This window comes from Pongo abelii, chromosome X (assembly GCF_028885655.2).
Source record: "Pongo abelii isolate AG06213 chromosome X, NHGRI_mPonAbe1-v2.0_pri, whole genome shotgun sequence".
NCBI classification, from domain to species: domain Eukaryota; kingdom Metazoa; phylum Chordata; class Mammalia; order Primates; family Hominidae; genus Pongo; species Pongo abelii.
This window is the reverse complement of record NC_072008.2, coordinates 41,420,356-41,436,205: the sequence shown is the minus strand read 5'-3', so window position 1 is coordinate 41,436,205 and position 15,850 is coordinate 41,420,356. Positions and strand designations below refer to the sequence as shown.

Genomic DNA, 15,850 nt, shown 5'->3' with positions numbered 1-15,850 from the left:
TAGACCCTTCTTCAAATGAAAATCCCATTTGGAATCTGATATATATTTTAAAAAGTAGAGCTGCACCAGTTGTCGGGAGAGGAAAAAGAAAGGAAAAATCGGGAAACTTCCTACTGCTTGTTCAGAAATCTTCAAGGAACTTAACTCAGAAGCCCTAAAGCTCCTACGTAAGTTTGAAAAACTACTGGTCTAATAGGAAGAGCACAGACTTAAGTAAAAGAGACCTAGTTGAGTAGTGCAATTCCATCATATACTGGCTGTGATATTTCAAACAAGCTACCTTAAGCCATTGGAATCTTGGGTTTCTTATTGATCAAATGGGAGTAACACCTGCTGCACTGTGTTGCTTCGGAGTAAATATAAAGTGTCTGGCACAGGCCCAACACACAGCAGGCATTAAAGTTAGGTTCCTCTTCCTTGAGTTAGTTGCTATAGCTCACATACAGAGGTACTAACAGAGTAGAAACTACAATAGTTTCTCTGATTCCAAACTTTAAAATGGCAAAAGGGCTTGAAACCACTTTTCTGTTCTAGTAAACCTAAGAGACATATAACACATGCCAATCAGTAACGACTGCTTACTATGGCAGTAACTCTCAATGTGGGGAGGAGGCAAGTCCTTCTATCCAGGTGGTTAAAAACAAAACGCACAGAAAAAAAAACAATGCACTTTAAACAAATGCCAAATTTCTTAAAATATGGTAGACATTTTTCCTCAAAATCATTATATAGCTACTTAAAATTTTCTCCATAAATAAGCACAGAGTTCAATAAATAGAAATCCATAATTAACACAGCCCAGGACAAAACTCCCCAGAATATGTTATTAAAATAAATGTGGCCGGGCGCCGTGGCTCACACCTTAATACCAGCACTTTGGGGGACCGAGGCGGGCAGATCACGAGGTCAAGAGATAGAGACCATCCTGGCCAACATGGTGAAACCCCGTCTCTACTAAAAACACAAAAATTAGCTGGGCGTGATGGCGCATGCCTGTAGTCCCAGTTACTTGGGAGGCTGAGGCAGGAGAATTGTACCTGGGAGGTGGAGGTTGCAGTGAGCTGAGATCTCACCACTGCACTTCAGCCTGGCGACAGAGGGAGACTCCGTCTCAAAAAAGTAAAATAAATAAATAAAATAGACTTCAAGAAGCAGTGATAATCTGGGCATTTCTGTTAGCACACTTGTAATCTAAACAAGCTCTTTTGCTACATGTGGTTTTTTGAATTCAGAAGGAACCTCTCATTAAAAAAAAAAAATTTTTTTTTTTTTGAGACAGGGTCTGGAGTGCAGTGGTGCAATCACAGCTCACTGCAACCTCCGCCTCCCAGGTTGAAGTGATCCTCCCACTCCAGCCTCCCGAGTACCCGGGACTACAGGTGAACACCACCATGCCTGGCTGATTTTTGTATTTTTTTTTTTAGAGATGGGATTTTGCCATGCTGCCCAGGCTGGTCTTGAACTCCTGGGCTCAAACCATCTGCTTGCCTTGGCCTCCCCAAGTGTTGGGATTACAGGTGTGAGCCACCGTGCCTGACCATCAAAATTTTTAACAAAGGCACTTTGCACATCTGTAAGTGTATGATCACCAAAAGCTAAATATTGCAGAGAAAATCCAGCCCTAGACTACATTTTATCTTAATAAACCTTTTCCCCTCAAGCCAATCAGAAATGATATTATTAACACATGACTTTAGATTGCCTGTCAGCCACTGTTAGAATAAACAAGGCACCAGAGGACTCCAACCACTCTTTTGAGGTGCTGGTCTAGCAGCCTTTTGCCCCCATTTCCTTAGTGTCTATGATATCATTAAGTCAGTATAGTCCTCCTTCTGGTTGTGTCAAAATATGGGAATTTGCCCTTTAAAAATAAACATTATTTCCAGCATAAACAGATAGGAAGAACAGAAGTCAACTCTAAAGGTTAAAATATGTTCTCTTAAAATATTGCAACAAAGTTAAAACTCAGCGAATCATTTTAAAGTATTTAGTAACAAACACAGGGAAATGTCTTATATGACTTGGGAAAAGGCCACCCAACAAAGACCAAGCTATATAGTCTATTCATTCTGTATTCCTTATCTTTTTCTTAAAGAGAGCAACACTAATTGTATAAAACAAACCTAAGGAAGTTAAGCCGTTCTTGAACTTCTTGAACATGACTATATCTACTTCCCAGCCTCACAGTTTGTGGGTCATAATCTTCATGGTCTGCAAATTAAGAAAAAACCATGCATTATACACATGGATAACCCAAATCACTGCTTTGACTTCAACCAAAGAAATTAGGCCAGTTAAAATGTCATTAATCCTTTATCATTAAAAGGCAACCTAAATTCTACCAATTGGTGGTTTCTGTCCATCTCCTGTTTTCCCCACAAAAATACTTTCCTGTTACATAACCAAAACAAAATAATCTGTTAAATGTGCTATCGAAAATAATTATTCAGCACAACCCCTTTGTGCAACCTTCACACACAATGAAGCAATTCATGATTGCAGCCTAAGACCGACCTAAGCGGTCTATGAACTGATAAGGGAAACAAAATTTTTTTCTTCAATTTCTTACCTGTTATACTGAAAGGTGTTTTCATGAAGAAAAAATTATTTTGGTATAAAAATAAATATTACTGATTTACACCTAAGAAGTGAGGGTAACACAAGATGCTACTCTACATGACCAAGTTATCATACAATTGTCACCATTACCATGTTAATGTCCAGAATGTGTCATTTTCCTTCAGCATTAATTACTATATTTCCATATCAGATCCCAGACCCTATGGTATATGCAAGCTATTGTTAAAGATTCTAATTATGTAAGCTCCTTTGGAAATCAGTAATCAAATTCTTCAAAACATTGATGTTTCTTCTCTGAACAAACTCTTGATGTGTTATAAAGATGGGACATTCATAATGTCTGGAAACATATTTGGTTTTGATGCTTTGGTAAAGAAAAAAGCCTCATATATTACGACCAAACTACTTTCTAATTCCACATATATTGGAATATTCAAACAGGCATAAACACTCTACTTTCATGAATGTGTATTTCATCAGAGATTGGGACTTAAAGGACTACTTCAAGAGGTTTTCTTAAGAAACTGGAAAGAAAATCAAGTTTTAGCTCATGCCTGTAATCCTAGCAATTTGGGAAGCCCAACCCAGGCAGTAGTATTGCTTCAGGCCAGGAGTTCGAGACACAGCAAGACCCTGTCTCAAAAAAAAAAAAAAAAAAAATTAGCCAGGTGTGGTGGCTGAAGTAAGAGGATGGCTTGAGCCCAGGAGTTCAAGGCTGCAGTGAGCTATGATTGCACCACTGTACTCCAGCCTGGGCAACATCAAGACCTTGTCTCTTTAAAAAAAAAAAAAAAAAAGCCGGGCGCCATGGCTCACGCCTGTAATCCTAGCACTTTGATGGCAAGGCAGGCGGATTATCTGAGGTCAGGAGTTCGAGACCAGCTTGGGCAACATGGTGAAACCCCGTCTCCACTAAAAAATACAAAAATTAGTCAGGCATGGTGGCAGGCGCCTGTAATCCCAGCTACTCTGGAGGCTGAGGTAAGAGAATTGCTTGAACTCGGGAGGCAGACGTTGCAGTGAGCCAAGATTGTGCCACTGCACTCCAGCCTGGGTAACACACACACACACACACACACACACACACACACACACACACACACACACACACACACACACACACACACACACACACACACACACACACACACACACACACACACACACACACACACACACACACACACACACACACACACACACACACACACACACACACACACACACACACACACACACACACACACGCAAGAATTCTCTTATACTCTTCACCTGTATTCACCAATTGTTTACATCTTCCTCCATTTGCTTCATTAGTTGCCACATATAAAAAATACACACATACACGTGTGTGCATAATCTTTCTAAACCATTTGAGAGTTGGACATATGTCCTTTTACCCTTCAATACTTCAATGAGTATTTCCAAATAACAAGAAAACTACACTAGTAAAATACTATCATCATCTACCCCAGGGTTTCCGTTATTGATATTGACGTTTAGCCAGGTAATCTTTGTTGTACAGGACTGTTCTGTTTAGGACTGCACTATAGGTTACTTAGTAACATTCCAGGTTTCTACCCACCCCTCAACCCCAGTTTAAGACAGCTCCAGACATTGTCAAATAGCTACCTCCACCCCCTCGGAGGAGCACTGATTTAATCCATGGTCCATATTCGAGTTCATTAATTTTCCCAATAACATCCTTTTACATCTTTTCTACAAAGCCCAAGATTAAATATACATTGCATTTGGTTCTCATGACTTTTTATTCTTTAATCTGCAGAATTAATCATCCTTTGTGTTCTTTGACCTTTTTGAAAACTGGAAGCCAATTTTGTTGAAATGTCACTCAATTTGGGCTTCCATCACTTCCTCATAATTAGATCAGTCTAAGCATTGTGGCAAGTAAACACAGAAGGGAGGCAGGTTTCTCTACTGTAAAGATACTATTTTGCTCTTTGTAATTAATAAGTAATTTGTGGAAAGAGACTTTGAGACCATGTAACTATTTTGTTAAACTTTTGCCCACTAGTTTTAGCTAACAACCCACCTCCCTTTTTTTGTTTAGGTGCTAACACCTTACTCATGAAGAACTGGGACCCTGCACAAAGAGTAGAACTTTGGAAACATTCAGCTGACAGCTAATCAATAAAAGTCAAGAAATAAGATACCTTTACGCTAAATAGGAATGAAGAGGCCCTCTTACTACAGAGAAGCTTCCAAGCTGTCAAGACAAATTTATATATATATATAATTGGTAGTTTAGTAGTAAATATTCAGTTCAAAACAAATACCTGGACTTGTTAGCTAGCAGTCAAATGAGGAGGATAATCCACTTTTGACTCATATTGTCTAGGTGGCAAATATCCCACTGAAAACAGCAGGAAGAATTAGATGAGACTAAATTACTCAGGTGTCTATGAAAATAGGTAGGAAGAGGTGGTGAATCATGGCTGAGACTAACAAATTGGTTCTTGTCATCATAAACAGCAAGTTTTCTAGGGCCCATTTTAGAACTTATTTTAAAAGTTCATTTAAAAAAAACATTGAGTCATAAAGTACCACAAAATCTATCCATTTAAATACAATTCAATTTTTTTAGTAGAGTTGTATAATCATCATCACAATCTGAGTCTACAACATTTTTCCTCACCCCAAGAAGAAACCCTGTACAAATCACCCTCTCCCTTTGTTCTCCCTGCTTAAGTCTGAGGCATTTCATATAAAAATGGAATCATGGCTGAGCACAGTGGCTCATGCCTGTAATTCCAGCACTTTGGGAGGCCGAGGCAGGCTGATCATCAGGAGTTTGAGACCAGCCTGGCCAACATGGCGAAACCCTGTTTCTACAAAAAAAAAAAAAAATTAGCCAGGCATGGCAGCATGTGCCTGTAATCCCAGGTACTCGGGAGATTGAGGCACGAGAATCACTTGAACCCAGGAGGCAGAGGTTGCAGTGAGCCGAGTTGGGGCCACTGCACTCCAGCCTGGGCAACAGAGCAAGACTTCATCTAAAAAAAAAAAAAGAATCATGCAATATGTGGTATTTTTCTGACAGACTTTTTCCCCACTTAGCATAACGTTTTCAAAGTTCATTCATGTTGTACAGATTTATGTATACATTTTACTTGGGTATGTAACTGGGAATGGGTAATATGGTAAATTCCACGATTAATATTTTACAAGGTGGCTGTGCCACTCTACAATCCCACAAGGACTATATGAACGCTCCCATTTCTCCATAGCCTCATCAACATTTACTGTTGTCTTTTTTGTCACCCTAGTAGGTATGAAGTAGCATTATCTCACTGTGGTTCCGATTTTCATTCCGCTAATAACTAATAATACTAAGCATCTTTTCAAGTGCTCATTGGTCATTTGTATGCCTTCTTTGCAGAAATTTCTATTCAGATCCTTTGCATCCATTTCTTAATTGGGTTGTCTACTTCTTTTTCTTGCCTAGTTACCATGGCTAATGCCTCAAGCAGAATGTTAAATAGAAGTGGTTGGAGTGGACATCTTTGTCTCATTCTTGTTCCTAGGGGGAAAGCAACCAGTCTTTTACCATAAATTAGCATGATGTTAGCTGTGGGTTTTTTGGGACAGTCTTGATCAGGTAAGGAAGTTCCCTTCTATTCCTAGTTTGAGCCTTTCTATATTGAAAAGAGGTTGGATTGGACAAATGCTTTTTCTGCATCTATTAAGATGATATGTGCTTTTAGTAGTTTCCCTATTGTTGGATGGAGTATTCCACAGACGTCTGTCAGGTTTGTGGCCTGTTAGAAACGGGGCTGCACAGCAGGAGATGAGCCCCCCACCCCCCAGTCCGTGGAAAAACTGTCTTCCACAAAACCAGTCCCTAGTGCCAAAAAGGTTGGGGACAGCTGGTTTATAGTATTCAAGTATTTTTTTCCTGCAAATTTGGAACACTCTGTCTGATGTCACTTGTTTTGGGCCTAATTACTTCCTTTAGGATGTCTTGTAAGCCAAGTCTTAGAGCAACAAATTCTCTCAGTCTTTGTTTATCTGGGAATATCTTCAGCTTGCCTTCAGATTTTAAAGACTGTGCTGCTGAATGTAAAATTCTTGGTTGTCATGTCTGTCTCCCAACCCCAGCACTTTGAATATGCTGTCCTACTGCCTTCTGGCCTCAGGCTGACTTCTGATGAGAAGTCAGCTGTTAATTTTTATTGGGGTTTCCTTGTACAGGAAGACTCGTTTTTCTCTCACCACCTTCCAATTGTTCTGACTATAATGTGTCTCAGTCTGGGGCTCTTTGCATTTACCCTATTTGCAGTTCTTTTTTAAGCTTCTTGTCTGCCATCAAATTAGAGACGTTTTCAGTGACTATGTCTCTTTCTGTCACTCTCATTCATCTGGTATTCTCATTAAAATTAATGTTGGTCCCCTTCATGGTACCCAATATTTCCCTGAGATTCTGTTCACTTTTCCTGTGTTCTTCAGATTGCATAATTTCTACTAATCTATCTTCAGGTTCACTGATCAGCTCAAATCTATTGTTTAGCCCCTCTTATGAATATTTCACTTTGGTTATTATACTTTTCAAGTACAAAATTTCTACATGATTTTTAAAATAAAAAATAATTTCTCTTTACTATCCTCTAATTTAGATTAGACATTGTCATCACACTTGAAAAAATTCTTTAGACATGGTTTTCTTCAGTTCTATGAGCATATTTGTAATTCAAGTCTGCTGTCAAGTCTGTCTGCAAAGCCCTCCATTTGGCCTCCTTCAAAGGCAGTCTCTGTGTCAGTCTACAGGTCACATCTTCTCATTTGTTTGCATGCCTCAATTTTTGTCATCAAAATCTGGACATGTTAGATATTCAACAACAACCTGAATACTGATCTCCCTTCCCCCACCTGTTTGCTTGCTTGTTTAGCGACTGGGCTATGACTATGGGAAATAGAAATATGACTATGGGAAATATGGGCTATGACTATGGGAAATAGTGACTGGGCTATGACTATGGGAAACAGACTTCATAGTCTATTTCCCTCACAGTGCACAGCTTCCAACAGCTCTGCCCCAATGTTTTCCTCCTCCTTTTAATCCTTTAGCCTGCCTACCTAGGAGTTGCCCCTGGGTCAGTATAAGCCCCTTATTGGCCAAACGCTGTGTTTAAGCCTCCTTGACTAGTAGATTTTTACCCTTTACCACTGGATGTCTGTGTGGCTTGGAGGCTGCTATCAACACCACTCAAAAAGTTTGTTTTTGTCCTATGTTCATTCGGAGACTAGTAGCTTGCTTGTTCCCTTCTCAATCACTCCAGCAAGGATGCAGCAAGTCTTCCAGACTGCCAGGGATACATGTAATTTTCACGTCTGGCTTCCTAAGAGTTGCCCCTGAGTCGGGGTAGCTTATTATTCACCCAATGCTTTGTTTGGTCAGGGCTGTATTTAAGTCCACTGTACTGGTGAGGCTTTCACCCTTTGCTGACTGATTGACAGGAAGCTTGGGGAATGTTTTCAATTTGTCCCGTGTCCAGTTCTGATTGTTTCTGCTTAGGTGCAGCCTAATGCATACACGTAGCATTCTTGACCCCCAGGGTTGACTGTGATCACAAGAGGCCATCTCTTTATCTAGATCTTTCTGTTAAATTTCTGGTTGCTCATCCTGTGACTTGCTGATACCATGCTGATACAAGGGAGCCACAAGCACTCTCCTAATTCTTCATCACCCAAATCTCCATTTGTGATAATACCCTTAGGCACAGCTTGGTTGGTCCAAAGAAAGTTGGTCCCTTCAAGCACAACTGCTGAGCACAGCATCCTCACACCTTCTCTCTCAATCTGGACAGAACATCTATGTTACTGTTCAGGAGACAGAGGGAGGACAGCAGCTAACTTCTCCCAAAATGATATCCCTGCCTTAAGAGTAGGTGCTGGTGTTGGGTGTGTGGGATCAAACTCTGATTTTCTCAGATTGCACTCCCTGACATATAATTTCCACCCTGTGAGCAAGCCAGGTTGGGGATAATCAGAGCCCCAGTATTCTCAGCCTGTCATGTCTTAAGTAAAGCATTTATCCTACAAGTAGGCACTGAACGGGGTAAGGGAGTCTCAGTTTTCTTGGACCTGACTGCCTGGAACAGAGCTTCTGCCACATACGACTGAAAAGGATCAGAAATGCCAGTAGCCTGCACCTCATGTGGTCAAACTACAGCCCTAGACTGGCAGCCTCAGGGAAGGAGCCCCTGCTTCTTAGTCACACCTGCCTGGAGTAGAGTTTCCACACAAGAAAGCTGGATCTGAACATGGGAGAACAGAACAAGTTGTGGCTCAAATGCTACAGACTCTTGCTGTTTTGCAGATTTAATAGATTTTCTTGAGTGCTTTCCCATTTGCTATACTCCCTTAGGACAATTTTCAGGTACTCTAAATGACTATTATTTATATTTTTCTCTGCTTAAATGGTTGTTAAGTTCTGCTGAACATTTTACTCTGCCATTCCAGACGTGAAAATCCTCACCCCCTTGGGTTTATTTTCATCATATACTCTTCATTTGTTAGTTGGCATTTTTGTTTACATGAGTATTTTCATATTTTATTTTCATTACTAATTTTGACCTAATTATGGCCAGTGAAAGCCAACTCCTGTGTCCTATTGACATGTCAACATGATCGTTGAGCACTTTCTTACTTTCTGGAATAGGATGGTCAAGGATCACGTGGTACCTTCCCTGTTCCAGGCCTGGAAATAGCCGTTTCTCCAAGAAGGTATAAATTGTTCACAAAATGGATAATATTTAATTATTTTTAAACCACAGAGAAGCCACACAGACTTAATAGTACTTCATAGTTGATGTATAGGAATGAGTCCGAACTGAGAAAATCTAGCACAGGATCTGCATCCTAACACAGCACTGTTGATGAATGACACTCATAAAGAATCTTTTTGTGTGGAAAACGTTCCTAAAAACTGTTACTGTTGGATGGAAAAGACCGGGAAGAAGTAACAGAAGGTTAGCAGTCCTAAGTAAACAGAGTGCAAAAATCTGACCTGCAGTGAAGTTGGGTTGTCCAACTCTATCCGGAAACAAGAAAAAATGGTAAATTAAACTTTCAGTAAGTATTGAAGTCAGTAGAATGACTATTCTACCAATGAGTTAAAACTTGAGTGAAAACTAAAAGGTGGTTTATACTTCATTGTATGCATATGAGAAACTTTTAAAGAATAATTTAAGTAAGTACCAGTGTATGAAAACACTTGTAGTGAGAACATGAGTAAATACTGTAGAGAATTTTACTAAGTTCATTCTTTTATCTAAATAATGTTTATAGGAGGTAAAATCAGCTGATCATGCTTACTGAGGAAATGTTTTTCCCCCAAAAGCTAAAGATGCTAGTGAAGATAAAATACAGGCAGCACAAACCATCAGTAAAATGGTTATCAGAAATTGAGATTATCAGTAAACTGTGGAAGCCTGATGTTATCATGCCGAGTAACCTAATGCCTCATAGCTAACGGGATTCGTCTATCACTTTTATTATAGAGGCAAAAACCATAATTTACTTTAGAATTGCAAATTTAGAAATGTTAGTGGATGTTACCATAGAAGTGATTTAACGTTGTAAAAAGTTTATTTTAATAGAAGAATTTTACTAGTTTTAAAAATTATTTGCCCCCACCCCCATATTTAAGTATCTCCAGACTCATCAGTATTAACCAAGAGTAGTGTAATAAATTGGAAGAAGAAAAGGTACCAAGGTTAGGAGAAAAAAAAGGTATGATGTTAAAATTCAGAGGGGAATTTACTATGTGCCAGACATTATTCTAGTGTAACTAACCTGCCCACAGTCATACAGCTAATATGTTTGGGTCATGTTTCAGACCTAGGCAATCTGACTATGTAGACTCACATCTCTCAGTTTGCAGATATACAGACAACATAAGGAGGAAAAACTGAAGAATGTAATCATTCCTATGATAACGAAGTTGAGATGAGGCGATAACTCAAGTAGAATTGTACTAAAATGTAGCAGAAAAAACCCTAGTGAGACACCAGGGTTCCTGACCTCTGACAATGAAATTAAACACCACATGCAAATGAAGTAAATAAAAATTAGCATTAAAGCACATATGAATTATATGGCTCCACTCTGGGGGAAGGCCCTCGGCAACCATGAGGGCTTTGTACCACCAGGAAGAGATTATAATCATAATATACTAAACCCAAATGCTTGGGGGTATACTACACATAAACCTCTCTCTTATCTCACTGATTTTGAGTACCTTTGGTATAGAACATAAATCACATGGCTGTACTGCCTTGATCATTCTATTATACTGCTTAGAAGGAACCTAGGACTAAAATGCTAAGATCACTGTCTGTTGCTCATCAGCTGCCTAACACTTAGATTGCTTGCCTAGCTCTAACAGTCTATTGGTCCCGAGGGGATAAATGGAAGAATAAAGAGTCAACACTATCACTGGGAGTATCAGAAGAGTTGCTTAATTTTTATGTTTATCTGAATTTCATTGGGAAATGTACAGAAATATTAAGCAAAAATCTGGTAATTCATAAGCACCAGAGGATTTTATTCAATAGTGTCAAAAGCCTACTCCTCAAATAATGAGTAGTATAAATATTCTCATTTTTAACATACACTATGGGCTTCTGCAGATCCTACCTAACATGTTAAACGAATGGTAAGTTGAGTAATCAGTATGTTTAACTCTATAACTAACATTGGTAATATAGTATTTTCTTATATACTGCTTTGGAAACAAACTTGAAACAACAAAGTATCAATGGGGAAAGGGGTATGAATTTGTCATAAGACAGAAGAGGAATAGTATATACTGAGAAGCCATCCCTACTCTTGCACACACAGACTGACATAACTGTCAAAGGGCAAAAGAGCACTGACACAGGGCTCCACACATGGCAGGCTAAGTCTTACAATCAGGATCTGTTGAAATCACAGGAAACTTTATCCTAAACATGTTCAAACAATTTCACACTTTGAATGCCAATGTAAACATCTAGATTCTTATAGCTAGCCTCTCATCTCTACTCTTATGTTTTTTAAATTGATGGAGTCTTGAAGCACTTACAAAACATAGGCTTGGCATTATAAAAGAACTATAATGTAAGAACAGACTTAGACAAAACAAGTTTCCTTTTAAAAAGCTAAAGGTGGTGGTAAACGACATAAAGGTTGAAAATGAGCCAAGTACATTCCTAAGAAGGTAGCAATCCATCATAAAAAAGGCAGGCAGAGCTCCCAAAGCAGGGAAGAAAAATCTATTTAACAAAGAGAATGGGGGAAGGCAAGCACTTAGTGAAGACTCTTAAACTGCTGGCCTAGAGTTTAGGATGTCTAAGAGTTGGGAGTAATAGTGGATCTTAAATCCATAAAGGAACATGATTTATACTTCTAAGGTAATCAATGCAAAAAAAAGGTCACTGCTATTTCCCATAGTTTATTTTAGCTTACAATACGTACCTCTAGCATATAGTCTCATGCTTTCCATGTAAGTTGCAAGGTTTTCTGCTACCAAAGTAACTAGGGCATGATTGTGTTGAAGTTGATTGATTAAGTCATGGCGATAAAACACATGGGGACTTCGCTGAGTTTGACTGAAACGAGAAGAACTTGACAATATAATTAGGCAATTAAACTCTGTTGTAATCAGAAGAGTTCGTACTATCTAAATTCTTAGCTACTGATGTAAAAACTTAAAAATTATACTTTTGTACATTTACTTCTTTTAATGAAAATATCACAACCAACTTAAACTCTTCAAAAGATAAGACATTTACTACATTATTATTTTACACAAAAAGCATCCACCAGTATTCTCCAACTTCACCAAATGGGAGTCTACCTCAATGACTGATGTCTATACCATAATTGTACCAAAGCACTTATGTTATGTAATTATTCCCAAAATTATAAAATAGAAACATTTTTTGCAAGACTAGCATCACAAAGATTATGCTACAGTTGTGAGGAAGAATTTAATCAAAGAAAATGCTCTTAGCATTTTCTTCTTATTAGCTATTTAAGAAAACATCCTGGGACACTCTGTTTGTAGCCAAGTTTGCCCACAGGTGTCACCACAAAGACTAATCTGTTTTGCTATCTTCATTGAAACCCTAATCTGTTTTGCTACCTTCACTGAAACCAATCAACTTTCACATCCATTACTACTATTTTAGGGGAGACAAGGCCACTGTTCTTGAAAGAGTATGTGAACTACTCTGTTTACTTCGAAAGATAAATGCATTCATTTGAGAAAGGCCGAAATACGTACGATGAGTCAAACATACTCAAAATATGCCCCTCAAATAAATACTATTGTTAACGAGATATATGTCTCAATTTCTTACAGTGTTTATCTCTATAACTTTTCCAATTTGCTAATTTTTTCTAGCCTTGGGGAAAAAAGTAAGACAGTTCAACTGTTTAAATAGACATATACATGACCTTTTCTATTTCTGTCTGAGGTATAATTATAGTAATCTAGAGCTGTAAAGGATCCTGGCAATCATTTAATCTTACATATAAAGAAAACATGTTTTATGGTTTGTTTTGTTTTTGTTTTTGTTTTGAGACAGTCTCACTCTGTTGCTCAAGCTGGAATGCAGTGCTGCAATCTCAGCTCACCGCAACCTCTGCCTCCCGGGCTCAAGCGATTCTAGTGCCTCAGCTTCCCGAGTAGCTGGGACTACAGGCGCATGCCACCACGCCCGGCTAATTTTTGTATTTTCAGTAGAGACGGGGTTTCGCCATGTTGGCCAGGCTGGTCTCGAACTCCTGGCCTCAGGTGATCCGCCCTCCTCGGCCTCCCAAGTTCTGGGATAATAGGGGTGAGCCACTGCACCGGGCCAAACATGATTCTTTACAGAATTTTTACAAGATTAAATTACTGGTTTGACACAAGATTCACACCTAGGAATCCTGACTCCACTGTGAATATTCCTTCTACTGCACCCTGCTCTCTTTCTCTTCACATTATTTTTCCTTTTCATGTTATCAGTTCCAACTGTATTACCAGAAAATAGGACAAATTATTTCAGTAACCAGAATTTGACACCTAAGATAGTATAAAGACAGCTATTAAAAAGAAATTTAGCTAAAATAAATGTTTAAAAATTATGAAGCTGTATCTTACCATCTTTCATCAATTTAAATGTTCTTGTGGTCTAATCCATCTTTAAAGACATGCTATGAAACTTCTTGGCATACTTGCTGGAAATATAGTATGTATATAATAATAATTCTGAACCAAGAACCCAAAGGCAATATTATCTTGATTCTGAGATTTATCACTTAACTGTGGCTTACTTCCTCATTAATAAAACAAAGGAGGTAGATATAATAAAGGATTCTTTTGTTCCAAACACTTCTTATATAGCCTCTTCTCACTCCACTAATTTAAAAATTTGCATTTGCCAGCCAATATGCTGTTTCTTTTCAATAAAGTACATAAATTTTAAGTATTGAAATTTTCTATGTTAAAAAGTCTTACCTCAAATTTTGAGGCGCTTCACCAAACAAACTACAAATTTCTCTAATTTGTTTCAGTGCGGGAATAACCCATTTGTCATTTGTGCGAAGTTCTTCTATAAAGCGATCTATCCATTGGATCTTTTGTGTATCACGGTCCTTAAACAAACGATTTCAATGTTTTAAATAGATCAATACTCAGGAGAATTTTATTTTCAAATTATTTTGAGAATTATAAAATAAAAGCTTTTCTTTTAAGATTAGCAATACAAGCATCATGTTGTAATTACAGTAAAGAGTTTAATTTAAATAATAAAAGCTTTAAGTTTGTTTTTATTTCACACTTACTACCAGAACTCCAAAAAGCCCAGCACTGTTATAAAAGTTTTGTATTATATGGACTGAAATATATCTGTACACACTACAGATCCTAAGTATTAGGCACACTGACAGAAAGTTTGATTTTCCAAATTTGCCAGAGGGTAGGTATTTAGCCAGTATTTTAAGAGATTCTATCATATCATAAAATCCAGAATTAATACATAACAAGACCCTGACTTACTCTAAATGGGCCATCTTTTAGTACAGTGAAGAACACAAAAAATGTATATTTGTCTAAGAAAATAAATAGAATGACAACTACATTTAAAAATAATCACCAAAATCAAAATAAAGAAACACACATACAAGGAGAGAAAAAGGACAGAGGCAGATATAAACTGTTAAAAATTAAGAATGTTATAAACTCGAAATTATTTCAATTATGGTATTTTACTTCTCAAACCTTAGTTACTTCACCTCTTCCCCTAAAGTCAGTAGTAATCAGAACTGCAAGTTTGTGTGCCTAACAATTTCGTAAGCTCGGATTGTTTTACTTTTGCATACAGGGAAAGGAAAACAATTTTGTGGAGTTTTTTGTTTTTTTGTTTTTTCCTGAAACCCCTCAAGTTTGGGGTTATTTTGTAATACACAGATATTCCTTTTCTGGCAGCAAAATTAGGATCATACTCTTAAGTGATATTAATCCTTTTAATGGCGCCATAATCGAACCTTGTATAAACTATTAGTAATTAGTCACAGCTGGGAGCTGTGGCTTATGCCTGTAATCCCACCACTTTGGGAGGCCGAGGCGGGTGGATCACTTGAGGTCAGGAGTTCGAGACCAGCCTGGCCAACATGGTGAAACCCAGTCTCTACTAAAAGTACAAAACAATTAGCTGGGTGTGGTGGCACGCATCTGTAATCCCAGCTACTGGGGAGGCCGAGGCAGGAGAATCGCTTTTAACCTGGGAGGCGGAGGTTGCAGTGAGCCGAGATCGCGCCACTGTACTCCAGCCTGGACGACAGAACGAGACTCCGTCTCAAAAAAAAAAAAAAAAAAAAAAAAGTAATTATTCAGGAGGCTTCCACATGTTCACGTCCATAAACACTAATGAATGTCCTTGTGGGTATCTCTTTGTATCTTTTTTCATTATTTCTGATAAGAAATTTCTCTAAGTAGAATTGCTGGGTTTAATAGTGTGTACATTTATGATCAAATGTACACTTTGACAACAGTTTTGGCAAGCAGAAGGGCAAAGGTGGCAGATGGAAAATGACTTTTAAAAATTTTTTCCCAAACAATAAATGAAAGTTGAAGTTGAAAAAAGGCAACGGTCTACTAAATTCAGTGAAACTCAGTAACTATTCATGAATGAATGTGTACATCACTATGCCAGGCACTGATACTAATAGATATTTAAGAGAAGTTACTAGTTAAAAGCCCTGATAGCAAATGTACTGCTTT

General features: G+C 38.2%; 1 protein-coding gene across 12 annotated transcripts in view; it reads right to left on the bottom strand.

Moving 5' to 3' along the window:
- The window catches only part of USP9X (ubiquitin specific peptidase 9 X-linked), a 146,950-nt gene that overhangs the window by 67,070 nt on the left and 64,030 nt on the right, over positions 1 to 15,850 (bottom strand). For 7 of the 12 annotated variants that reach the window (XM_054544478.2, XM_054544481.2, XM_063721227.1 and 4 more), the window contains 3 exons: positions 14,087 to 14,223; positions 12,058 to 12,206; positions 2,124 to 2,211 (listed from right to left, as the gene is read on the bottom strand). In XM_054544478.2, coding sequence (XP_054400453.1) covers positions 2,124 to 2,211; positions 12,058 to 12,206; positions 14,087 to 14,223 — 374 coding nt within the window. The remainder of the gene's footprint in view (positions 1 to 2,123; positions 2,212 to 12,057; positions 12,207 to 14,086; positions 14,224 to 15,850) is intronic. The other 5 variants (XM_063721226.1, XM_054544482.1, XM_002831549.5 and 2 more) reach the window with 1 other exon arrangement.